Here is a 27346-nt window from a genome sequence, read left to right on the forward strand (position 1 = left end):
CCCTTTAAGATACTATCATTTGTGCATATTACAGTATGAGTTCATTGGTTTATTTCTTCCCTGTAGAAAGTTTTGAATGCAAAAATGCCAGATCAGGACAAAACTATTTTTTTTTGCAGTCCTCATTGATTTTGCATGGAAGAACTGATTTAATTCCTCTTTTTTAATCCATGGAATGGCCAAAAAAAACTACATTACATAGATTTGCTGCACTTGTGTAGCTTGAAAGAAAGATATTACACTTCCGAAAGGTTTGCCAAACAGACAAGATTCCAGGATTCCCTTTCCTGAATCAATGCCCCTCTGAAGGCAACTGTGACAAAACAAGGGAGGAAAAGTTATGACTACAATTATAACAGTTAAAACAACTTCCGGAAGCAGCAAACATGAAGAGCTATGTCATACCATTAATTGGCGAAGCAGGAATAGTTTGCAAAAATGCTAATTTTTTTTTATACATAATTGAGAAGCTCCTTTATTTCCTTCTGTCTGATTAAAACAATTATTTTGTGAATTCACAGAGAGCCTTTTAAACTTTTCTATTTCAAATATGTTTTTTTCTCTGATTGGGTGTTCTAATAACTTCATTCAGTAAGTGATGTTCATGCTGAATATGAACAGACACCCATTTAATGCTGACCCAATTGTTCTTTGTTTGTTTGTGTGTATACACCTGTTAAACTTACAGCTGCATTACAAGGTAGAAATGTGAAGAGCTCTCATAGATATCCTCAAGTGTCACAATGTTTTCATGTTTAATCCTAAAGATAAAAGAAACAAAATATGAATATGAAAAAAGAAATGAGTTACATTACACTGTGCCAAAGATAATTACAGGTAAGGGACCCTTTTATTCTGAATGCTTGGGACCTGGGGTTTTCCAGATAATCTGTAATTTGGATCTATATACTACTAAAAAATCATTTACACATAATTACACCCAATAGGATTATTTTGCCTCCAATAAGGATTAATGATATGGTAGTTAGGATTAAGTCAATCATTTTTTTAAATCAGAATTTATTTGATTAAAATAAAGGCTATAGAAGATGACTTGCCCTCAATTTGGAGCTTTCTTGATAACAGGTTTTTTAGATAATGGATCCTATAAGTAATACATAAAACATAATTATACACTGATAATCTGTGTTATAATTTAATCAAGAAACATAAAGTCAACATTAAGGGGGTTATTTATCAAAATCTGAATTTTTCTCATTAATTAATAAAAAAACTCCAAATAAATAAATAAAAAGTCAGACCAAACTTGAATGCATGGTTTACTCGTATTCAACATTAAAGAACCACAAAAAAATCAGATCAACAAAAACCGTGACTTTTTCTGATTGTCGCACAAAAAAAATCTGTATTTGACACCCGAAATCAGAATTTTTTGTGAAATCGGCATAAAAGCAAGAAATGTTCACTTATCATACGAAACCCAGTGCAGACAATTATATCTTCAAATTGCAAATAGGACCTCTGCCATTGACTTTTTGCAGACTTCAGAATTTTTGCAGCCTCGGGTATAATACATTTCAAAATATTTGTGGGTTTTTTTCCACTAAAATGTCAGACTTTTTCGAGTTTTTACCATTTGAACATTAATAAATAACTTTGTCCCTGCCTGGTAAGTTGAAGCTGCAGAAGGGACTTGAAAGGAGGACTACCATACAGCAGATCCCATGCTCCAGGTTCCCTCGTAGCCTCCTGTATATTTAATTATGTAATTACTACACATCATTCTGGGATGTTGAGTTGAAACTGATAAATATTAGATTCATGTCATGGGGCAAATGTACAATACAATATGTTAAATATAACTTGTCCTCTTAGCTGCTGTATGTTTTGTATACAGATTAGTGTTAGTATTGCTTACTTTTTCAGCACTGCTATCTCATTCTCCAGGCTCTTGTCTCGTGAACTGTTGACTTTCTTAATACATTTCAAAGCAAAGTGTTGACCAGTAGATCTATGCTTCACAAGGTAGACCTCTGAGAAGGCCCCTCTGCAAAAGAAAGAAAAAAATAATTCACAGCTTTATAATGCTATCTATACAACTTTCTTGTATAAGTGCATTTCAGTAGTGCGGCACGGTGACATTATGATTGCTGCCTTTCATAGCTGGGCTCATGCGCTTGATTCATGTTTCAAAAATATATTGTTAAGTTAATTGACTAATGGAACTGGCCCTAGTATGTGTGTTTGAGTAAGTCTGGGATAGGAAAATAAGAGGAACAAGGACTGCAAAAATGTATTCATGTATTTACATACATGTTCCATATACTATTAAGGAAATATACTGTATATCATATTTAATATTTCAGTGCAAGGTTAGTAACCCACCAAACATCAGGACCAATAATGATAAAGTGTTTACCAATATTGTTCCAGTTTACTAAAAGACCATAATATTTGTGTAACAAATTAATTAGGGAATTGCTGTTTACTGAACACTAGTTGACACAACTTACTGCACTACTACACTACTACTAAAAAAAAGTGCAACATTCAATATTTTCATATTCCTCTATTAAGTAAAAAAACAACAATGCTTGTTTCTTCATAACTTAAGGCCTGTGTGCAAGCCTTTCATATCTGGCTGCATATATCAGCCAGAGATATATTGGGCATGATGAGAAACAAATCAGATCTTCTTCACCTTCATTATGATCCAATCATTTGGCCCTCAGGTCAACAATTGTATCAGTCCAATTTGGTGCATATAGGTGACCAGGTCAGGCAAAGTTCTGCTCAATTGGTGACCTTGGCAAACCGACTTTAGAAGAGTATGAGTATGTGCAGAAGATAAACGTGGAAAGACCAGGGAAAAGAAAGTGATCAATCGAATGCACTAGCCAATAAAATGGTGTAATATAATAAAATAATACACACGCAATTGGGGGAATGTAATAATAGCCGGTAACGGAAAAAATATTTGCAATGCGAAAAGTTATGCCTCTTTGCGAACAAATTTTCCTTTGTGCGAATTTAATATAGCTTTTACGAACCCCGAAACTGTTTAGCGACCACTTAAGACAGTGGAAGAAGGTGCAGTGAAGGTAATAAATGTCTTACTGAAAAAGTTGTTAAATTTGCTGCAAAAGATTACGACTAGGGATGGGTGTTGTTTGCCTTGTTTCGTAGCGGAAATGACGGCCATAGACTTGTATGGCGTCGTGCGTCAAAAAAAAAAAATTATTCACATTGCGTCAATTTTTTTGATGCCCATAGACTTTAATGGGCGTCGCCGACATTTGTCAAAACAAAATGGGTCAAATAGGCCATCCCTCATTACGACACCTTCAAACACTTCTTAAAAGTGGGCAATGTGCAAGGAAAATTCACAATGTAATAACAGTATAAAGAAGAGTAATATATCGCAAAATGCAAATTTTTATTCTTATTTGTGCAAATTGTTTTGCTCTTTGCGACATTTATTTCATTTGCCCATTAATGTCTTATCCATTTAGCAACCTTGTAGAAAATGCTTCCTTCAATTTGACTTGGCACTTTCTACAACAGCCACATGAATTCATTTACTGAAAAAAGTTTAGTTTAGTGTGTTATAAATGTATGATTAGGTAAATTGGAACATCCCTGTGGAAAACTGTTGTTCTCGGTTCCTAGAATATTAAATGTAGAAACTAAAATATCATGTAAAATATCAAGTATTTATTTTGAAGCTCATAACAGCTCTTTACTGGTTAACTATGATGCTTTTTTTGGTGTCATTGCCTGAATTCCATAATTAGCAGCAACTAATCCTCTAAGATCTTAAGTGTCTTAACTGCTGATCCTTAAAAATTGGGACATTGCCTTCAGAAGCTCATTAATGATGGGCAGGCAGATCAAGCTATGCTTCTTTAAATTTCCTTGAGGATGGCTTTGACCTTGTTTATATTAAATTAACAAATTATATTATTATGTCCAGGTTTCTAAAGTATGCTCTGAAAATGCTGCAGGTATGCCCCATATCTAGGTATCCTAAAGCGCTAATGTCTTGTCTTTCTCCTTCAAATATTTACCACGCTAGTTCCTTATATAACCTTCCTAGAGGTTGATCTTTCCATGGGAGCTGATCCTTCTTTATGTTTTGCAGTCAACGGATGGCCATGTTTGTTATTAGAGTAGGTCATCAAAGCTTGAGATTTATTGGCATATTTGGGTTGGCCAAGGGGTATTATTCTAAGGTACCTAAACAAGTTAATTGAACAGGATCTTAGTGTATCAATATGTAATTTCCTAGTTTTTAGAGTTGTACATTTTTAGTGTGATGCATATAATAAACATTGTTTCTAAATATATGCATGGAGCTAAGAGGGTATAGGCAGCTGCTTCTGAACTGATGTATGTTTTACCATCCACATATTTATATACACAGTCAGTTGTGTTTAAAAAATCTTAAGAGTGTTGACATAGCACAGTTGTTGTAAAGCATGATCCTCAATGAATGTATGGCTTAAACTATGCCCTCATGTGCCATCAACACCGCACTATTTATTTTATCATCATTTGTGTCAATACATTAGGACCAGTATATTTTGTGCCAGTATAATGAATCACTACTTTAGACTGATTGATTGATTGATTGAAAACTGAGGGATGGCATAGAAACATCACTCTTCTTGCCCCAGTAGGTAAAAAAAAGACCATGTAACTTTCCTCAAGGTGATATAGACTGGAATTGGTCACCAGAGTAAGTGCCCTATTTAAACAACTCTTAACTCATTGTGTCCTTCCTGGCCTTCTCCAGCATAATGCTCATTGACCAAACTACTTCCCAAATATAAGGGCTATTAATTATGGCATAACTTTGTACAGGCTATGTGAAACACAGAGTTTTCCTTGCTATGGAAAGTTTCATTTTCAGTGTCAGGTTTGAAGAACTGATAAAGTCTGACAACCACCGCGCTAAGATTTAAGCTTTTTTTCCAAAGGTCCTTTTCTAATTGAAAGCACACCCCTATTTTTTTTATAGTTTTCCTTGTTAAAGTGAATGTTTGAAAGCATATTCCTCATATTAAAGTTCATCTTCACATTCAATTTCCATTTATCAATCAATATCTCTGTTGAAGAAACGATAAACCCTTCATAAAGCAGAATGATTGTGCAGTCTCATTATCCTGGGCACTAAATAGTCAAAGGTTGTCCTAGTCCTGTAATGTATAAAATATTCAATAAACCATTAATGGACTCCAGTTGACAGAGCCTGAAAGCTAAAGTGTGATTTGTTTCTATGGGTTTAAGGTTAGGACAAATGTCTGCTTTGTTTGTGCAATACAATGAGAATGTTCCACAGTTTCTTTGTCCCTTTTCTTTTTACAGTATATGGTCCAATAAAGATTTTAGCTTTTCCCAAAGGGTTTTAGACTTTTCATGAAAGGTTAAATGATTCATTTCAAGGGTACCATACCATGCCAGGGCACCATACACTGCTGTATCGTAAGATTAATTTTTCAATCCTCTTCAATCATCATACAGATCAACAGTCGCAAAATACAGAGATATTGGTTGTGTTTGTCCTGTCCCAAAAAACAGGTGCAATTAAGGCTTTGAAAAAAAAAGTCAAGTGGGTTAACAAGTGTCCACTTCCTATGCGTTAACTTGATTTTGCAAAAAAAAAATCTACAAATTGTTTTTCTATTTTCAAAAGATAAAAAAGAAATGGTGTTCTTAAATTAACATAATTACATATAGCAACATGTGTATGCCATAGCTGCCAATCAGGAATGGTCTGGTTTGCAGCAGTTACTCTACATCTCTAAAAGAGGTCATATTTCTCAGTACGCATGTGAAAATCCTGTGGACTTTGAAATATCCTAAACATTTTTTAGCCACATGTATAGCGGTTACTCCTGTATAGGTATGGTACCTCTTATCCAGAATGCTTGGGACATGGGGTTTTCCAGTTTAGGGGTCTTTCTGTAGTTTTGATCACAATACCTAAAAACACTAAAATAAACACTAAATAATTTAAACAATAAACCCAATAGGATTATTTTATTTATTATTTGGGATTAGGTACATGATACTGTTTTATTACTACAGGTATGGGATCCGTTGTTCGGAAACTTGTTATCCAGAAAGCTCCAAATTATGGAAAGGCTGTCTCCCATAGACTACATTATAATTAAATAATCCAAAATGTTAAAAAAATGTGAATAATACTAATTAAACGACCGTATGATGTGGGGGGATTTTTTTTATTTAATTTCATTTATTTGTAAAGGTTTATTAACACTTTGATTGCCTTTGGAATACGTAGTGATGGGGATACACATTAACATATGGTCGTTAAATTAGTATTATTCACATATTGATGGCACATTATAGAGGGTTTCACAACAGTAGGTGATCGCAGAAATTATGACAATCACCTGTGTATAGTTTAAAAATTCTGAGGTGTATAGGAGGGTGTGCTCCAATGGAGTGTGAAGTAACAATCATGTGTGTCCATGAAACCGGTGTTACATAGAGTCAGTGAGAGAGGCATTTACATCATTTATTATAATGATGTAGGAAAAATATGCTTCGTTTTAAGTAGTTAAGGTATAACATGGCCCAGAGATAGTACAAGATGTCCATGTTTTATTACATCCTCAAGTATTATTACACAGCAGCAAACATCTAGATTGTTACAATTTTGTCACAATTATTTCAACAAGAAATATTGCAATACTGTGTTTTTTTTTTTTAATCTGTTATTTAGAAGTAGGGGGTTAGACAAGTTAACCATTTAAATAATACTGATGTGCAGCCACGAAAGTTAGTTTGATTAGCAGTCGCTAAATGTTGATGATTACACCACTTCAATCAGACTGTTGTTTTCCCGCCTGACCCATGTGTATAAAATGCAGTTTGAACATGGAATTGTTACTTTGAGAGCAGTCCTTATTGCATTTGGATTATATATATAAATATATATATATATTGTGGTAAGGTCACTACTAGGATACCTGGGAAAGTCCAGGACGGAGCTTATTTGTGCTCCAGGTTCCTAACAGAGTGGTTCCGGGACTGCTAGTCCAGCCCGGGTGTTTTGAGTTGTACTGATGTATTTCAGGTGGTTAATTAAAGAGGCAGCTCAAGCCAGAGTGGAGAGTTCCTGGCTGGGGAAAAGACACAGGAAAGCTGCCTGTGTGAGAGGGATTGAAATCACCAAAAGGTTTGGGATTTTATATCTTCCTGTATGTTCTTTGTTTTGGGGAGACAGGCGGTAGGCCTTCTCCTGGTTAGTTAGGAAAACTGACCTGTATTAGTTAGAAGCCCATTAAGTGGCAAGGATTTTATTTTGAATTGTTTGTTTTGTTTATTATTTTTCTGCAAGAGACAATAAACTGCCAGCAAGAGACTATACTCTCATGAGTTGTGCTTGTGCCGTGGGCTGTGTTACCCCAGGAAAACTGATCCCAGCTACCCAAACTCTTACATATGGTGGAGGGTGCTCTGGCACAAAATAAAGCAACAAAAGGCAGTATAATATTGCAGAGACTGTGAATTAAAGGGGGTAGTTATCCCATAAGAACTGTGCAGCATGGAGGAGATTGTGAAACAGTTAATGCTGTCTAATGCCACCCAGCAACAGGCACAGCAGCAAGCGGAAGCCCGCCATAAGGAGCTGGTCCTACAGTTGCAGCAACAGACAATGGTTCAACAACAGGCACAGCAACAGCAGATGATGGCCATGTTTAAAAAGCTGGCAGAAGATGCAGTGGAAGACCGGCAGGTACTGACAGGATTGGTCCAACAGTTGGCACAGAGACCCCAGGAGCCACCTGCAGTAGTACATAGCAATGTACCCAAAATCAATGTAAGCCGCTTCCTCCAAAAGATGACATCAGAGGATGATCCGGAGGCATATCTCACTACATTTGAGCGGACCGCCGAAAGAGAGGGTTGGTTTAAAGAGCAGTGGGCAGGTCTTTTGGCACCCCTGCTAACCGGTGAATTGCAAAAAGCATATTTTGATCTTGACTCTGTTACTGCCAAGGATTATGAGAAACTGAAAAAAGAGATTCTGGCCCGCCTTGGCGTTACCCTGGCGCTTCGTGCCCAACGTGTATACAGCTGGGCTTATCACCCGGAGAAGCCTCCACGCTCCCAGATGTTTGACCTGATCCACCTGGTGAAAAAATGGTTGCAGCCAGAGTCCTTGACTGGACCTGAGATTATTGAGAGGGTGGTACTGGATCGCTACCTGAGGTCCCTTCCTGTTGCCCTGCGCAAATCGGTGACCCATGGAGACCCTAAAACTGCAGATGACCTTGTGGAGTTAGTGGAAAGGTACTTTGCCGCTGAGAACTTTGGCACCCCTCCCGCATCGTTCCGGGCTCCACACCTGAAAGGGAGGTACACCCTGTCAACGGGTAAGACTGTTCATGGGGACACGGGTGGTGGTAAAAGTAAATCACCCTTAAAGGGAGAGAATTTTGGCAAAAACCCGGGAGGCTGGCAATCTAAAACTGGAAAGTCTGAGACTCTTAGGTTTAATTCCGAAACTGTTAAATGTTTCCGTTGCCATGATTTTGGTCATATTGCAGCAAATTGCCCTTTGCTTGATGATCCCATGCAATGTGATTTTTCTTCCAGGAATAGACGCCAGTCCCTGTTTGCTACGGTTGCCTGCACTGCGGTGCCGGTTCAGGAAAAGCAAATGTGTAAAGTGAGTGTGAATGGGAAACAATTGCTTGCATTGCTAGACTCCGGTAGTCTAGTCACTTTGGTAAAGTTAGACTCCGTAGGCCCTGTTAAGTTCCAGTCAAAAAGGGTTGGTGTGGTTTGTATTCATGGTGACACACGGGAGTATCCTGTGGCAACCCTAAAGTTTAAAACGGGCCTTGGTACAGTGACTTACTCTGCAGGGGTAGTACCACACCTTCTGCATGATGCAATAATTGGGAGGGATTTTCCCCAGTTTTGGGATCTCTGGAATCAATCAGTTTCTCCCTGCTCTGATGCAGTGGTTGAAGGACCTGTGCCCATAGAAAATTCAGAACTAACAGGTTCAGAGGATTCTCCTCAGGAAACCCCAGCTTTCCCTTTCTCTGTATTAGCAGGAGAATTGGAGGACCCTGAAGATGGTCAAAACCCTAGTGGGGAAACCAGTGAGTCGGGTATTATTGACAGTGTTTTGGATTTCTCTGATTTGAATGTACACAAAGAGAATTTCGGTACAGAACAGTTAAAAGACCCTGACCTTATAAAAGCTAGAGAAAATGTGAAAATAATTGACGGGGAACCTATTGAGCCAGGGCTCAGGTTATCCTATCCTCACATGGCTTTAAAAGGGGATCTACTGTACCAAGTATCAAAAAAATCAAATGAGGTGATTGAACAATTAGTGGTACCCAAACCATACAGAAAAATGGTGTTGGATCTTGCCAATGGTCATGTAATGGGGGGACATTTGGGTGTGAAAAAAACTACCGAAAGAGTTTTGCAGAGATTTTTTTGGCCTGGTGTATATCAGCAGGTAAAGGATTACTGTGAGTCCTGTCCTGTTTGCCAAATTTCGACTCCAAGGCCACATTTTCGTAGTCCCTTAATCCCATTACCAATTATTGAAATACCCTTTGAGCGAATAGCCATGGATCTGGTGGGCCCTTTGTTAAAATCTGCCCGGGGTCACCAATATATCTTAGTGATCATGGACTATGCCACTCGCTATCCGGAAGCTATTCCTTTGCGCAACACTTCTGCTAAAACCATTTCCAAAGAATTGCTTCATGTGTTCAGTAGGGTTGGGATCCCTAAAGAAATCCTCACCGATCAGGGTACCCCTTTTATGTCCAGAGTAACTAAGGAACTCTGTAAATTGTTTAAAATTTCACAATTGCGAACCTCTGTCTACCACCCTCAGACAGATGGTCTTGTGGAACGGTTTAACAAGACCCTAAAAAGTATGTTGAAAAAGGTAGTGAACAAAGATGGGAAAAACTGGGACTGCCTTTTGCCCTATCTTATGTTTGCTATTAGGGAAGTTCCCCAATCCTCTACAGGTTATTCCCCATTTGAGTTACTCTATGGGAGACATCCTAGGGGGCTCTTAGACATAGCTAAGGAAACCTGGGAAGGGGAAGTGACACCCTACAGGAGTGTAATTGAACACATATCACAAATGCAAGACAGAATTGCTTCAATTATGCCCATTGTAAGAGAAAACCTGGCCCAAGCCCAGGCTGCCCAACAAAGAATATACAACCGTAATGCTAAAATACGTGTCTTTTCACCTGGAGACAGAGTACTAGTTTTGGTCCCCACGGTGGAGAGTAAGTTCCTTGCAAAATGGCAGGGACCCTTTGAAATAATTGAGAGAGTCGGGGAGGTAAATTACAAGGTACACCAACCTGGCAAGAGGAAGCCAGAACAAATTTATCATGTTAATTTACTTAAACCCTGGAAAGACAGGACATCATTGATTGCAGTACCAGCCTATGCTGTTTCTAAGGTAACTCACGAGACCCCTCTGGTCCCTGAGGTTACCATTGCAGAAACTTTGTCCACCTCCCAAAAACAGGAGGTAAAAGAATTCTTAATGAGGAATAGGGATACTTTCTCTGACCTCCCAGGAAAGACTCCCGTTGTTGAGCATGATATTGTCACTGAGCCAGGTGTTCGAGTTAAACTCAAACCCTATAGGATTCCCGAAGCTAGACGAAAAGCTGTGGCTGATGAAGTGGAAAGAATGCTTGAGTTAGGGGTAATTGAAGAGTCCAATAGTGACTGGTCTAGCCCGATTGTTCTTGTTCCTAAGCCAGATGGTAGCTGGCGGTTCTGTAATGATTTTCGCAAACTTAATTCGGTATCCAAGTTTGACACTTACCCAATGCCTAGGGTAGACGAGCTCATAGACAGGCTTGGTACTGCTCATTATCTGACAACATTGGATTTAACAAAAGGGTATTGGCAGATACCATTATCGGAACAGGCCAAGGAAAAAACTGCTTTTGTCACTCCAGGCGGTTCTTTCCAGTACAGAGTAATGCCCTTTGGCCTACAAAATGCCCCTGCCACGTTTCAAAGGGCTATGGATAGAATATTAAGACCTCACCAACAGTATGCGGCTGCATATTTAGATGATGTGGTGATACACAGTACAGATTGGGAGTCTCACCTGCACAGAGTTCAGGCTGTGTTGGATTCCCTCCGTAAAGCAGGCCTTACTGCCAACCCCAAGAAATGTGCCATTGGTTTGGAGGAGGCCAAGTATTTAGGTTACACCATTGGCAGAGGTGTGGTAAAACCCCAGGTAAATAAAACAGCAGCCATTCAACAGTGGCCACACACTCTTAATAAGAAGCAGGTTAGAGCTTTTCTGGGTATCACTGGCTACTACAGGAGGTTTATTCCTCATTTTGCCACCTTGGCTGCTCCCTTAACAGACTTAACAAAGGGAAAAAACTCTGTCATGGTCAAGTGGTCCCCTGAGGCAGAAAAATCTTTTCAGGCCCTCAAAGATGCGTTATGTGCACAACCAGTCTTGTATTCCCCAGATTTTTCAAAGGACTTTGTGGTCCAGACAGATGCATCAGATGTAGGGTTAGGGGCAGTATTATCCCAACTTTATAACGGGGAAGAGCATCCAGTGGTGTACTTAAGCAGAAAGCTCAATGACTGTGAGAAGAAGTATGCCACGATTGAAAAGGAGTGTTTGGCCATAAAGTGGGCCTTAGACGCCTTAAGGTATTACCTCTTAGGCAGGAAATTTGACCTTATTACTGACCATGCACCTCTAAAATGGATGGCCCAAAAGGAGACCAATAGACGAGTGAATCGTTGGTTCCTCACGCTGCAGGACTACTGTTTCACAGTGAAACATAGGCCCGGGTCAGAAATGGGCAATGTTGATGCCCTGTCCCGGGTTCATTCCTGTTGGGCCTCAGTTGTTCCAACCATTGGGTTGAAACAAGGAGGGGGGGTATGTGGTAAGGTCACTACTAGGATACCTGGGAAAGTCCAGGACGGAGCTTATTTATGCCCCAGGTTCCTAACAGAGTGGTTCCGGGACTGCTAGTCCAGCCGGGTGTTTTGAGTTGTACTGATGTATTTCAGGTGGTTAATTAAAGAGGCAGCTCAAGCCAGAGTGGAGAGTTCCTAGCTGGGGAAAAGACACAGGAAAGCTGCCTGTGTGAGAGGGATTGAAATCACCAAAAGGTTTGGGATTTTATATCTTCCTGTATGTTCTTTGTTTTGGGGAGACAGGCGGTAGGCCTTCTCCTGGTTAGTTAGGAAAACTGACCTGTATTAGTTAGAAGCCCATTAAGTGGCAAGGATTTTATTTTGAATTGTTTGTTTTGTTTATTATTTTTCTGCAAGAGACAATAAACTGCCAGCAAGAGACTATACTCTCATGAGTTGTGCTTGTGCCGTGGGCTGTGTTACCCCAGGAAAACTGATCCCAGCTACCCAAACTCTTACAATATATATATATATATCTCTATCTATCTATCTATCTATCTATCTATCTATATATATATATATAACCCTCCTGAGATGAAATATTATTCTGCTGTAAATAACATGAATGGATGAATGGGTCTCTCATTCACCATGGAAACTAATTTTTTTTTATGTTTCAGCTCCAACATGTTATTAGCGTGGGGGAATGGCTTTGAATAGTGTGTGGGGCCACCTAGGTTGATGCATTGTTATCTAACATAAAAAAAGGTCACAGATTATCCTAACAGGGCATGTGCTATTTAGTGTACCTGCTAAACCCCAGATTTCAAAGTAATCCACAGTCAGGGACTTTTCTGTTTCTGAAGGAAAAGCTGAAATCCTAATTATACCTGGAGGGTTATGCAAGAGGACCACATGAATATTATTTAGAAACTGGATTTTCCTAGCAGTGCCCCTATATTTAACTGAACAGAGCACTGACTTTAGCATAGAAAGAGCCATTTCCTCTTTGGGCTGGGAGACTTACCTAGCTTAATGGTAATACTTGGGAAATTTGAATATATGTATGGTATGCAGCAACTCTTTGGGGGTTATTTACTAAACTCAGGTTGGGCTTTTTGAGGCAAAACTCAAAATTTTTCAGTGTTTTTTTTTTTTACTCAAATTTTTCAAGATTTATTAAATCCAAAAATCCACCATATCAGACCTGCCGAGGTTGTGTATAAGTCAATGGCAGAGGTACCTATCCTATTTTGAAGTTTCTGTGGTCTGCGCTGGAATTAGCCTGAAAATCTGACCTTTTCTGGCTTTTTGGGCAAAAATTTAAAAAAATCAAGCAATTTGGGAAGTTAACAAGTTTTTACCTGAACTTATTAAATCAAGCTTTTTTGATAATAAATAAGGCCAAATCGTGAATTCTAGTTTGGTCTGATTTTTTTTATTTAAAAAATCATAAAAATTAGGATTTTGATAAATAACCCCCTTTATATCACTATTTGTTTTACTGTACATTAGCAACATTGAAAAATACCACTAAGATCTTGACTGTGCCTCATCAGTAAGGTGCAAGACCAAGACTGCACTCCTGTTACTTAGGCAAAGATCACTGCAATTGCTGCCAGACTATGGTGGGAAGTAGTTCCAGAGTCCTAGTGCCCAGGTCTTGACCATGTTTTGCACATTTTGTGCAATAGCTATGGATTTTAGTATCATAGTATATTTGCATGTTGTATACTCATAATAGATTCAATCCATCTGCAGCATTTTCTTAATGACATGTCATCATATTGTCATGTGGGTGTTTTTGATACTCCTATGCATAGATTTTCTATGAACCTCTAGAACCAATTATTATTCAGAATGAATGGGCTTCTAGGGGTTGATGCTACCTGTACAGCCCATGGGGGGTAGCAGCTGTGTGCCATGAGCGATTAGTTGTAACATGACCATCAATAAGATATAAGCTTGTTCAGGGTCGGACTCGGGGGGCCGGGGCCCACCGGAACTGCTGTCCAGGGCCTCCCTACTCTGACGTTCCTCTCAATGCGCACGCATGAAAGCGCTCATGCGTGAATGGCACCACGTGCATGAGCTGATGGCGCCAATTTTTTTTTTTTTTGTCGACGGGTCTTCATGAGAAGGGGTCTGGTTAGGTGGGGGCCCATGAGGGACAGGGCCCACTGTGTTTTTTCCTGGCGTCCCACCAGCCCAGTCCGACACTGAGCTTGTTAGCATTCTAATGGCATGTAATAAGAAAAATAGGAAAACATAGGAAAATATAAGTTCTAACTGGTTGTTATTATTTACAGGATCAGGAAAAAAAATGTAAAATGGTTGCATGACGTAAAATTACACACACCTTCATAAACTTGCCACTTATTTTACACTGCTTTTTTGGCAAATGTAATTTTACAGAGAATAATAAATATGCCTCTTAGTAGTGGAGAGGTGCAAAGATGAAAAGAATTGTGTTTATTTATCAGTCCCCACTGCAGCCACAGGCTCTGCTCCATCTATTGCCACAAAACTGTATTTAGTGCTACTTAAATCTAATTCCTTAAGCTTTGTAAAGTCATGACATCCCATTCTGATTGGTCCCTGAGGATCTTTACACTTCTAGGGATATATGTGCTTTTATACTCCATAAAGTACTGAGGCATACTGATTCACCTCTTTGTCTACAGATAACGTTTTCCCTCTAGTATGTGTTTTTTTTCCCAAACTTCATAAATACATGTTCAGCTGAGTATTCCTTAATAAAACGCCTGACTATACAAAGTTTGCACATCTAGGTTGAGTTGTTATTGTTGGTGCTATATTATTTCCAGGGACGTAAATACAGAGGAAGCAGAGGGGGCCCAGGATGCATTAGGGGCTCCATGAGGCCCTGGTTAATGAGCAATTTAAACATATATTGGAAAACAAACCAACATCTAGACAACATCTAGATATGTTGGGGGCCGGAATATGAATTTGCTGTGGGGCCCAGTTACATCTAGTTACGCCATTTACGTTTCATTAGTGATGCTTCAAGGAATCTTCTGCAGGTTCTGTTATAATATCTCTATTTAGTGCCTAATGCACTAATGGGATTGTTGGCATTCCTAACAAGAAGATGGCAGCAAATAGATGCCAACTGAATTCAGCCACACAGCACATTGAACACTTAGTGATTTCATTATCACCCTGAAGTATAAATAGATTTACTAAGGCCTTGTGCTCTTCAGACAACAGGAGAAACACAATCAATGGCAAGAAAATGCTTTTTATTCCCCTCCAATATGCCATTATCAATTGTGATGACAATGAACTTTTGGATAAGCTGAAGCTTGTTTAATTATTAATCACTTGACTGGACTGTACCATTCTGTGACCTGCGGTATGTGGAATGTAAGGTAAAATTATTTTTGCCTATATTGTGTTGCTGATGACAACATTTGCTAACCATGACTGTGAATAACTATATAAAACATACAATGTTCATATGATTCTTACAAGCAAACAATGAAAACACCAGGGAAAATGCAACTATATGTTAGAATAAATATGCTTAAAGTGCAGGTGCTGTTTCATTACAGAGTAGGGCCTATGACTGGATGTACATTATACCAATTCCTTTAGTGCTTTCCCATTCAACTTATTTTCTTTGATGATGAAAGTAAGAGATAATAAATAAAGAAATCAATGTACTTACGATCCTAACACCTCCATGAACACAAAAATTTCACGTATGTTATTTGTTTGCTTTTTCCAGATGCTTCCATCTTCCTCCTCTTTGTGCCCTGATTTATCCAGAGCGGACACTGTAAATTCTGCAGTTAAAAAATTAAAATGTGTCACAGGCCCTCATCTCGTCATAAACACATATAATTCTAAATAATTGTGATGTGCACAGAAAGTACAAGAGCCCTGTGGCCTTTCTATTCTATCCAAGTATTTGAACCCTGCATCTGTAGTGATGTATCCCTCTGCACCCCAGTGTTCTTCTCTGTGCATATAAAAATTTGGGAGGTTATACTAGACGTCAGGGGCATGACTACAGGGGAAGCAGACCCTGCAGCTGCAGGGGGACCAGGAGGTATAAGGTGCCTGATGAGGCCCTAATTAATGAGTCATTTTAATATATATTGGTAAAACTGGACAACCTCTGGTTATTTTGGGGGCTCTAAAGTTATTTTGCTGTGGGGCCTAGTCACATAGAGTTACTCCACTGCTAGACGTAGCACACAAAGGTGACAGGCAAAAGAACTCACTATTAGAGCAAAATGAGAATGACATCTATACGGAATCAAAATTTTTGGATTCTGCTTTTAAAATCTCATGGTTTCCTTGTTCAATGCCTCCTGCCTGTTACAGTTGAGACATGACAACAAATCACAAGAATGGGAAACACAGCTAGTAGGCAATAAACCTGGGGGAAGTGACTATAAAGCTCATGGTAATTTCTGAAATAGAACAGAAACTGTGTTTGGAGATCAGGATAACATAAACATAACTAAATTCTCAGAACGATTAAACCATGCAGACATTTAAGAAAGTGATTGGTAAATACTGAACAACAAACTGAGTGGGTCAACTCAAAGGGTCTACCCAAGGTTGCTGAGAATTGCTGTATTAGTTAAACCACCATATACAATATTTATGGTCTTCTACTGATCAGGGTTGGCGCTTCAAGAGCAATGAGCTTTTGATAGTTTTTATTTTGTTTTGCAATAATTACAAAGTACAGAGCATCCAACACAAAAAAAAAAATATTTCAGTACAATTATTGCACATAAGCTAGTGCCAGTATTTAAAAAAAAAAAAAAGATCAAAATTTAAACCAGGAAATAAAAGACCTTTTATGTCTGGGGAAATGTTTGTAGTGGACAGAGTCGGACTTGGACAGCTGGACTCCGGGAAAAAACCCAGTGGGCCCCCGGCTCTTTTTGGGCCCTGCCAGCCCAGACCTGATCCCTGCACTCCCTCTCCAAGACACCGGCAGTATTTGTACGACATAAAAAGTTACGCGCAAACTTGAGTGCAGGTGGGGGGGAAGGGTCGGCCAGTAGGTGGCATAAAGAGGACTTTGCGGCTGGGGGACCTGCGGGATTGTGTGGGGGGCCCCTGAGACAGCAGGCCCCCAGTCCAAAGCTGGAGAAAAGTCTGTACTGGGGAAATGTTCAAAAACAGAACTAAAGAAATAGATCTAAACCAGGATTCATACAAACCATCATGTATTCCAGAGGATTTGCCTGAAACCAAAATGCAGCCACCCCTTTTTTTTTTTTATGTGAGTGAATGCATCAAGTCTGAGCAAGGGAAAGGGGTTTTATGTAAATAAGGTACTTTTTAGCATTCAGAAACAAATCCGACCTTCAGACTTATAAAACCTTTATACTTATAAGACCTGTAAGAACAAATTCTTATTCAGGTGAATTTTTGAAATCCTTTGCCATTTATCTTCTGTGGAGGATTCAGTATTCAACCTGATTAAAAAAAAAAACATGAATTCTGTAGAATTCTAATTTCCTTTATTTGAATTTCTAAAATTATTAACAATCATTTTATTTATGGAGAGAATTATCTTCTACAAAAGTATATCATATTTATGCCATCATCAGTTCTGCGCGGCTGCTTTTCTATTTCATTCCTGTGGATGTTGTCGAAAATCAGCATGAAGCAATTGGGTTTTAATGAAGTGCAAAACAGCCTCTTGTGTCAATTACTGAGTGGGTAGATGGAGCAAATGAATCTGCCTGTTACTGCAGCAGCATTAAAAAAAAAAAAATGAATCAGGTAAAAAAGTCTTGGTGGATATGATGCATTTAAGGCCAAACTCTGCAGGGTCGCCACTTAGTTAAGCTGAGTCATACTAAGCGCGAGATGAGCAGGTGCTTTAGCTTTTCTACATTTTTACTTAGAAAACAAACTCACCAACTGGGGAGAACGCAGTCAGTTTGGCACTTGGCATTTCAGCTTCTGACAGAGCCAACCTGAAAGAGACAGTGTCACCATCTTAAACATACTTATATGTTATAGTCTGAACAGCCGTTCAGGTTAATGACAGAGAGGAGGATGAAAACAGGTACATTTACAGCACTGCAGGAATATGATTTCTGAACATTTTCACAGATGCTCCAAAACGGTGAGACTGTTCCCTAGGCAGCCGGAGAGGTGCGTGGGGGCAGCTTGAAGGCAAATTAGTATGAGCTGTACTTTGATCACGTATCAGTTTTACTAGATTATCAGGATTCTATCCATGACTGATAATATTGCAATTTGCTTTACAACAGTGATCCCCAACCAGTGGCTCTCAACCAACATGTTGCTCACCAAACCCTTGTATGTTTCTCCCAGTGGTCTCAAAGCAGGTGCCTATTTTCGAATTCTTCAGTAGTTTCCTTTATAACATTCCTCTGGAGTATGCTATGTTGTAACTACCACTGTTAATACCATGTATCAGTCCCCTGTTCTTCTAACTAATATAGTATTTTCTAATGTGATCTTAAAAACAGCAATACATATAATTATTACATCTCTTGTGTAATATTTTAAATGGGGGGGGCAATTGGCTGTTATTATTAATAGAGGGAGGAATAACTTTAATTCCAGGGTGTTTTTCTATTTTAATTGCTTAAATTTGAACATAAATGTAGGCAAAAATGATACTATACTGTACTATTGATCTTTTCAGCCCAAGCTTTTCTTGTACAATTTGAGGCAACTTTTTCAGTTGCATGTAGAAAACTAAAAATGCAAAATACAATTTAGAATCAAACTAAAGCTATACTGGGTTTAATAATCCACCACTTATGGAGTGTTATCAACAGCTCAGTATACAGCAAATCACTAGAAATGCACTTTATTATACAAAATGCACCTCTTAATCTGTAAATGTATTCATCCTGCACGTGGCTAATTTGTGCTCCACTTATCCTCCGAGACAGGAAATCAACAAAGGACCATAATTCTCTTTAACAATGAGCAAATGTAACCTTTCGGGACCACAGGCGAATTACTGTCCAAAGCCTTCTCTCATCCTGCACTGACCAGTCCTAGCCAACTGTAAGGCAGTTCTTTATACACATATGAGATCCATTATCTAAAAAGCTCTGAATTACAGAAATATTCTGTCCCATAGTCTGCATTTTATCCAATTAATCCATATATCCTGTACTTGATCCAAGCTAATATATAAATAATACTTATTTGAAGCAAACTATTGGGTTAATTTAATGTTTATATAAATTATGGAAAGATTTGTTATGCAGAAGGCCCCTGGATAACAGATCCCATACCTGTACCTTATATTAATGCCCATGTGTTTATTTTGAGCAAATTATGGGCAATTTGTGATATACCAAATATTTCATTAAAGTAGAATGAGAAAGCTTATGACTATCTAGGCATGTTATTTTCATATGAGAGAAATAAATGATATTGATTTCCTCAAATACTGTTTAGCAGCACTATCTCTAGAAAGAACATCATACTGTGCTACACGCAAACTGTATGCAAAACAATAATCATTAAATGTTCAGTAGTCACATGGTTATGTTTTAATACAGAGGGAAAAAAACATGCACTAGCTAAATTATTCTCTTGATTTTATCATTAAATCATTAATTCATGACTATTAAATATCATTTATTATCTAGGTCAAATTTTTATTTTGTTTAAATGCTTCTCTTTGAAGTTAGATTTGAAATCATTGCTTTTTGTCATCTGCTATTAGTTAATGATATAGTTATCCAGCTGTAATCATTAATAAGGACCACTGTAATCGCTGATGTTAATTAGTCCTTGCAATTAAACAGCAATGTAAACGGTTTACTTGTTGGGTAGAATATAGAGAGTAGTTTGATGGATTATTACTAAGCATATTTATTGACACAAACTACTGCTAATCCCAGCACATAATAAAATTAGTACAGATAAAGGGCATAACAGAGGAAGCAGACCTTGCGACTGCTGAGGGACCAAGGAGGTACAGCCCAGTTTTAAAACCAAGTTCAGTGACTTTGCAGAGGGATCTTCTAACATTTAGGGTGTTATTTACTAAACTCTGAATGCGAAAATCCCCCAAAAAATTGTGATTTTTTTTTTAATAAAATCTGACTTTTAAAAAATCACAAATTTTTTGGAATTTACTAAACCCTGAGGATAGAAAAGTCCGAATCAGAAAATCCAGCATCCTAGACCTGTCTAGGCTGCATATAAGTCAAAGGGAGAAGTCCCAATGATTTTTTGATGTGCGCTGGGTTTCGTGCAATACCCTGAAGTTTTCAGAGTATTTGGAAAAAAAGTTTTCGGGTGAAAAATCCGAAAAAAAAACCTTTGAAAATCTATTTTTTTTTTCCCAGCAAAGCAAATTTTCGGGAAAATGTAATAAGTGTAAAAAAAAAAACCAAGCGGATTTTATCGGAGTTTGTAGCACAAAATGTTGAGATAAAATCGGACTTTGATAAATATTATTCCACTGATATAGCTAGATATATAATTATAGATTGAGTGCTCTTTTTAAATAATCAACAATTCTGAAGACTTCTCCTCCACTTCAGAAGTAGTGATCTGTTCTAAATTCTTTAGGACATGTACACATAAGGCGTTCAGCGCACATGTACTTGTAGGGTGCTGGGAATAGTGTAAATATTCTGTGTTGTAGCGTAATAAGCAGAATGGATCTGTCACTTTTATGCCCAATCTGTCTACATAGTCCTGCAAGTCCTGCATCTTCCAAAAAAAAAAAAACCCTGCAACTAAAGGGCAAGCCAACACCAACTGACTAATAAAAGTAAACTTTTCAATATAAAAATATATTAATAAATTTTAAAAAACGTAGTGCTTGTAAAGTGTAACTATCGCGAAAATGAAAATTTAATATAAGCTTCAGCCTACTGAAATGAAAAACTTTCTAACTACAATCAGTTAAAAATTCTGTACTGTTTCTGAAATAATCAGTGAATATCTTCACCATTCCTCTCTCAACATCTGTTTTTTTATTCATGCAGCAGTTGGGTGTCAGATATTCATTGATCCAATATATGTTATGGGGGGTCCTTTTGCCTAGAAGATGTATTAGAGCTCACTCTATTAAAATCACCAGAAATCCTGTCTCTCTACATGCAGGATTTGTGCAAGAGGCAGTTATTTTGTTAGATTTTGTTTGTACTGGAATCAGTTATTTGAGTGAGCTCTAATTCATCTGTTAGGAAAGGAAGCCCTCCTATAAGATATGTTGGATTTAACTATCAATGATTATCTGATACCCAATTCCTGCAAGAAGACAGAATGAAGAGAAACCGATGCTGAGAGGTGGATAGTGAAGATAAAACTTGATTATTTCAGAAACAATGCAGAATTTTTAATTGATTGTATTTAGAAGGTTTCTTATTTCAGTATGACGAGGCTTATATTACATTTTCATTTTCACTTTAAAGTTATTTGTAAAAACAATTGCTATTGAAAGCAGCATTTGCTTAACTCCTGGTTATTACTTTTTAAACAATGTTGCAAAATCTTAAATTGGCCATAGACGTGCAGATTTTATTCTTTGTACGACGAAAGATTGTTCATTTCAATGTAACGATCTACAACTAACCATTTAGATTAACAAAAGTAGGAAAAATAAATCAAACAATGTTCTGTGTCTAAAATAGTAGTGGCAGTCACCCATGGATGTCAGATAGCCAATAAGTGCCAAGATATTTTCATTAGCCCACATCAAGGCCAAAGGAAGGACGAAACTCCGATCAAACAAAGATCTTTTTGCATTCTCCTGCAGGGATCTTATGCCTTACACGTTTCGAGGTTCAATCCCTTAGTCATATCCCTGCAGGAGAATGCAATGAACCTGCTCTTTGTTTGATCAGAGTGCCGTCCTTTTTTTGGCCTTGATATGTGTTTGAGCAATGGGGATACTGTGGATTGAGCACCTGCAAAGAAGTAAAGGAACAGCTTATTGGAAGGTGAGCTTGTAGTGGTCTCTTCAGTTTGATTGTATTATCATTAGCCGACAGAAGTCTTGTGACTAGTCTGACTGACTAAACGACTGATCACAGTGGTACAAAAATGCCAGGATTATTATTTTGAGCCCACTGACAATCCAAAAAAGAAGTTTCATACGACTGTATCTTTGTGTCATACGACTGTATCTTTGTGTCTGGCCAACTTTAGTTCCCCAGCAGTTAAGGGACAGACATACACTGATTTCAATAGCAATACATATACAAATAGCTTCAAATTATAATGCATGTATATTGCAAAGATGCTTAGAATTATGTTTTCTTTTATTAGGCAAAAATAATTTTTTGGTTTGACATTCCCTTTAATTTAAATTTATATTTCCTACATATTGTATTATTCTTCCCAAACATATTAGAATTATATGCTAAGAAGACTATTTGAAACATTAATAATTTAAATGAACCTCATTGCAGCTGAAACTAGTTTTCTTTTTTTTGGAAAGTGAAAAAAAATGTATGGTTTTTTTTTTAATAGCATTATTTATATAAGAGAATATACACATACTCCTAAATACTGCAACTGCAAAGTTGACCAGACCGAGTTCTTAATGGCTCCCAAAAACCTTTCAAGCAAGTCAGGATGTTACGTCGGAGGAGGCACATCAAAAACTCTAAAGTCAAGCTTGGTGCCCTCTGGAAATGGATAGGAATTGCTGAAATAATACAATGCTTAATTTTAAAGTTCCTAGTATAGAAATGATCTTAATACACAGCAGCACTTATTATAAACATGTCACTGCACAATAGAGTATAAAATGGCACAGCTTCTCTACAGCCATAGCATTTCTTTTATAAAACAGTATTATTTTTACATATTTTGCTTTCATGAACACTACAGAAAAGATAATAAAAGGCAATTGTAAGATGGTAGGAGCCTGGGAATTTGCTTACCTGGCGTCTGGTACAAGAGGCTTGTCTGTGGTTGCAGTTCAGTGCCTCACTTGGCAAAGCTTGGGTAAAGTTTCCTATTAGAAAAGAGGAGGGGAGAGAGTGTTTCCAGATTAGCTAGATGAGCACAAGACAAGGAACGAAACAAGCATGTGATCTTAAGATACAAAGCTGTACAATTCAAATCTCCTTACATGTGTCAGTTAAAGGTGTAAGGGACACTGGAGAAGGTCAGTGAATATCCCCATTACAGGTCTGAAATATTAACCTTTTATTCTACTTCGCACGTTCCAATATATACAGAATACAAATATATTTTATATATATATATATATATATATATATATATATATATATATATATATATAACTGAAATAGGAACGCACAACCAAAAGAGTAATCCAAATGCTGGGTGCCAGGCCGTAAAACTTTTACAAACATCTCCATCGTGGACAGCACTCCATAATCAATCAGACTGAGCAAAACATTAAATCTTTGAAAGGTTTATTGGTGGACCAACGTTTCAATTCCGCACAGGAATCTTCGTCTCACCCTGACGAAGATTCCTGTGCGTAATTGAAACGTTGGTCCACCAATAAACCTTTCAAAGATTTAATGTTTTGCTCAGTCTGATTGATTATGGAGTGCTGTCCACGATGGAGATGTATATACATACATATATATATATATATATATATATATATATATATATATATATATATATATATATATATATATAGTGAATAAAGTACCCCCTCTTGTAAAATAAAAGGATATTATAAGTTACCGAGGAGTTTCATGACCATATTTTGCAACTGGGGATACTTTATTTATTATAATACACATGTTTCAGTGAGTCATGTCACAAAAATGACATCAGAACTCACCGTTTATAAGGAAGTATATATATTGTGGTAAAAGGAAAATGTATGTTAGTTCCGGGGTAAAGGGCCCTGGATGAAGGATATTGCAGTTAAGAAACTGCATTGTTTTTCTACTTTAGGGTATCCAGGGTTGTAATGGAGGAAAGGATCTGGACGGGCCTTCCATTCCACTCCAGACTGACCTGTGTGTGGTGTTAGCCACCTACCCATTAATGAATCAGGTGTCTAATTTCAGTGTGTGTGAGGAGCCTGCTGTGAACTCAAGCTGAGTGTGACACAGATATTATTACAGATTTGCCTGTTTAAAATACAAGCCTGGAGCCATTGCTTTGCACACCAGACACTGAGCTGAATCAGTAAGTGCTGGACTGTGATAAGTTTTATTTGCTTTATTTCAACCTGCTGAAACCTTATGTTCATGCTGTCTGTGTGAACGGCTACAAATAAAGCAGCCCACACTGAATTGGACTGAATTACGGCTCTGTGTGTTATACAAAAGTCCTCTGCACTCAACCCATTATCAATATATTTAAGACAGAGACATTTTGTGCATACTGCTACTGAAAAATGCCTTATTTAAACAAAACAGGGATTGTTTGTCAATATATTGCAATATTTAAGCTGGCCAACTACGTCAAAGCCATCCAATATCTGGCCAGTCCTACACTCAAATTGCATCTGATTCATTAAGAATTCTATTGCTTCATTATACATTTTACAAAGGGAATAAGTTTTACCTGCAACTTACTAGCTGCTTTCAAAGTAAAACTTACAGTGGGATCACCTGACTATACAGTAGCTGGGAAGGGTGGGAGCTACAACATGGAGCTGGTTACTGCTCCTGTATAACTACAGGAGCAGTGCAATATATTGAACGATTTTAATCTATCGATCGAAGGATTTTTATTCTATCAAAAAAAAAAAAACTTAGAAAAGAGCTGGGGAAGGTCCCCATAGGCTAACATTGCACCTCGGTAGGTTTAAAGTGGCAAAGTAGTTGTAGGTTTTTTTTTTTAAAGAGACAGTATTTTAGATTATCGAATGGTCGAATAGTGAATAACAATTTTTACTTTGAATTGTTCGAATCATTCGATTGAAGTTGACCAATTTCGATGGTCAAAGTACCCAAAAAAAAAGTACCCAAAAAAAAATACTTTGAAATTCAAATTTTTTTCCATTCGAATTCTTCACTCGAGCTTAGTAAATCTACCCCCATGTGTCTCACTCTCAGCATCTTGTTTATACACGTGCACAGAGAAGAGGAAATGGAAAGCTGCTTAAATAAACCCACAAAGAGATAATAGAAGCTGGTATTGTGCTGACTCGGGATACCAGATGAATCCATCCATAGGAGAGCAAACAAACTGCTTCTGTTTACGTTGATGATCTTAGCAGAAGAGAGAAAACTGTTCCATCAGTCATTCCACCAATAAGAGTACAGAAAACTCTGTTTATGTCTCAGTACTACTGAATAGACAATTTAACCATGGGTCTCACTGGGCTAGCATAGACGCTGGTGCTGGGTATTATAATAACCAGTTCAAACTGTGCATGTTAAAATATCATACATTAGTGGGCTTATTTATCAAAAATCTCATTTGTGAGGCTTTAGAGGGTTTTTTCTACTTTGAGTAAACTCATAATTTAAAAAAAAAAAAAATAGAATGTCTGTTTAGTTATTTAAAAAAATTCATATATAAAAACTTTGAATACAATCGTGAAAAAAACGAAATATTCTTATTTGTAAGTTTACAATCTCAAAAAAACTCTGCCTAGGACAACACCCACTGACTTCTACAAAAACTTGCTAGTTCTAGATGCCGAAGTTTTTTGTGCTTAATAAATGCCAAACATTCGAGTTTTTGAAAATGCTATTTGTTTGTGTACAAATAATTCAAATAATGCAAAAGTTCAAACATTGATAAATCACACCTTCATGGTTGCACCTAGCACCAATTAGCCCATTGTGCCAATTAATTGCTCTGTGTGCCATTACCAATGCACAACATGCACTGACCAGGCATAAAATACAGGGCTCTTTTTGTCTGTTGTAGTCTATTGTATCTAATTGCACACAAAATCACATGCAATTTATTGTTGTCAAAATATAGTCCCATGTCCCATCTGCATTGTAATAATTTTATTGTTGGCATTATTTTATGTGCCATTAACTGGTACCCAAGTTTCTACCAGAATTTGTTCTACCAGAATGCATCTCATTTGTGCGCATGAGTACGCACTTAATTTTTTGGCCGCGACTGCCTGACAAAGTGAGGTCAAGGCATTAAAAAGTGGATAAGGGTGCCAATCTGGGCCAACGGGGCCCACAGCTCGTGTCCCGCCGGCCCACTCCGACCCTGCTTACAGATCATTTGTTTTTAGATGGGGTCAGTGACCCATATTTAAAAGCTGGAAAGAGTCAGAAGAAGGAGGCAAATAATTTAAAAACTATTGAACAGTTGCTAAGAATTAGCCATTCTATAACATATTACATATTAGCTTAAAGGTGAACCACCCCTTTAAGGATTTAATAAATAAAGTTTCTACTATATATCAATATAGTGATACCAGCAAACTACAATTCTTCCAATACTTCCATCACTTTCTTCTGCTTGTTCTGGTAATCAAAGGATCGAAATTCGAATTCAAAAAGACCAACCAAAATTAAGACAAAGTTTTTTTTGGTTGAATAGTTCAGTTTTCAATCGAATAGGTCCGTATTCGGCCAATTTCGAATCATAGGAATGGAATATGAATCAAAATATGAATCAAGGGTTGCTAAACAATCTTGCAATACCAGCTTCGTATTCTTGTTATCTTATTTCCCCTGCACCGTGTATCATTTTAATACTGTAAAATAAAGGCCCTGCCCTTACAAGATGTAAAACTGTATATTTTAATTCTTTTTTTTTTTTTTAGCAATCGTGAGCAGGGCAGGGAACTCCATAAAACATGAACAAGGTGAGTGTTATTGAGTTCCTTAATGTATAGCTTTCTTTTCATGTCTGCAAATTTGCATGTTTTTTTGTGGTAAATGAAGCCCTTATTCCATTTCTGCGAGAGTGAAAAGAAGGGGTTTAAGGTTGCCATAAACTATGAGATCTTTCTCCAGTATGTCCACCATTGGTAGGGCAATATCAGGTTAATCTAAATGTTCTTCCCTAAGGGCGAACGAAGGAAGAGACTGGCCGCCGACAGGACGAAGACAATAAACTAGGGTTGCCACCTTTTCTGGAAAAATATACCGGCCTTCCTATATATTTATCTTTTTCCCCTATTAATAACATTGGGATAAAGCATAATTTTTTTATCGGCTAGGTGACAACCCTATCATCAGCTAGCTGATGCGGTCCTCGATCTCTAAAAAAAAAATCAAACCTCCTCGATCAATATCTTGGTCAGATATTGATCGAGGAGACCCGTCAGAAGTCCCACATAGACTGGCAGGTAAGCTGCCGAATCAGTCTCTAAAGGATCGATATTGGCAGCTTTAATCTGCCCCAGTATGGCTACCTTTAGTTAAATGGAATAAGGAACAACCTCAAATGAAACTATTCAGATGGACAGATATTTTTTTTTTATCAAACACTAAAGGGGAAATTAACACACCATTGATTGTTAACTACAGGAATGGGATCCGTTATCTGGAAATCTGTTATCCAGAAA

At 37.7% G+C, this 27346-nt stretch overlaps 1 protein-coding gene across 2 annotated transcripts in view; it reads right to left on the minus strand.

Moving 5' to 3' along the window:
- Positions 1–27346, minus strand: part of LOC108709380 (calcium/calmodulin-dependent protein kinase type 1G) — a 62456-nt gene that overhangs the window by 15018 nt on the left and 20092 nt on the right. For both annotated transcript variants that reach the window (XM_041583710.1, XM_018249149.2), the window contains exons 2-6: positions 22800–22873; positions 17818–17876; positions 15596–15713; positions 1880–2008; positions 687–761 (exon numbers count right to left, since the gene is read on the minus strand). In XM_041583710.1, coding sequence (XP_041439644.1) covers positions 687–761; positions 1880–2008; positions 15596–15713; positions 17818–17854 — 359 coding nt within the window. In that variant the 5' untranslated portion in view covers positions 17855–17876; positions 22800–22873. The remainder of the gene's footprint in view (positions 1–686; positions 762–1879; positions 2009–15595; positions 15714–17817; positions 17877–22799; positions 22874–27346) is intronic.

Source organism: Xenopus laevis, chromosome 2S (genome assembly GCF_017654675.1).
Source record: "Xenopus laevis strain J_2021 chromosome 2S, Xenopus_laevis_v10.1, whole genome shotgun sequence".
Taxonomy (NCBI): Eukaryota; Metazoa; Chordata; class Amphibia; order Anura; family Pipidae; genus Xenopus; species Xenopus laevis.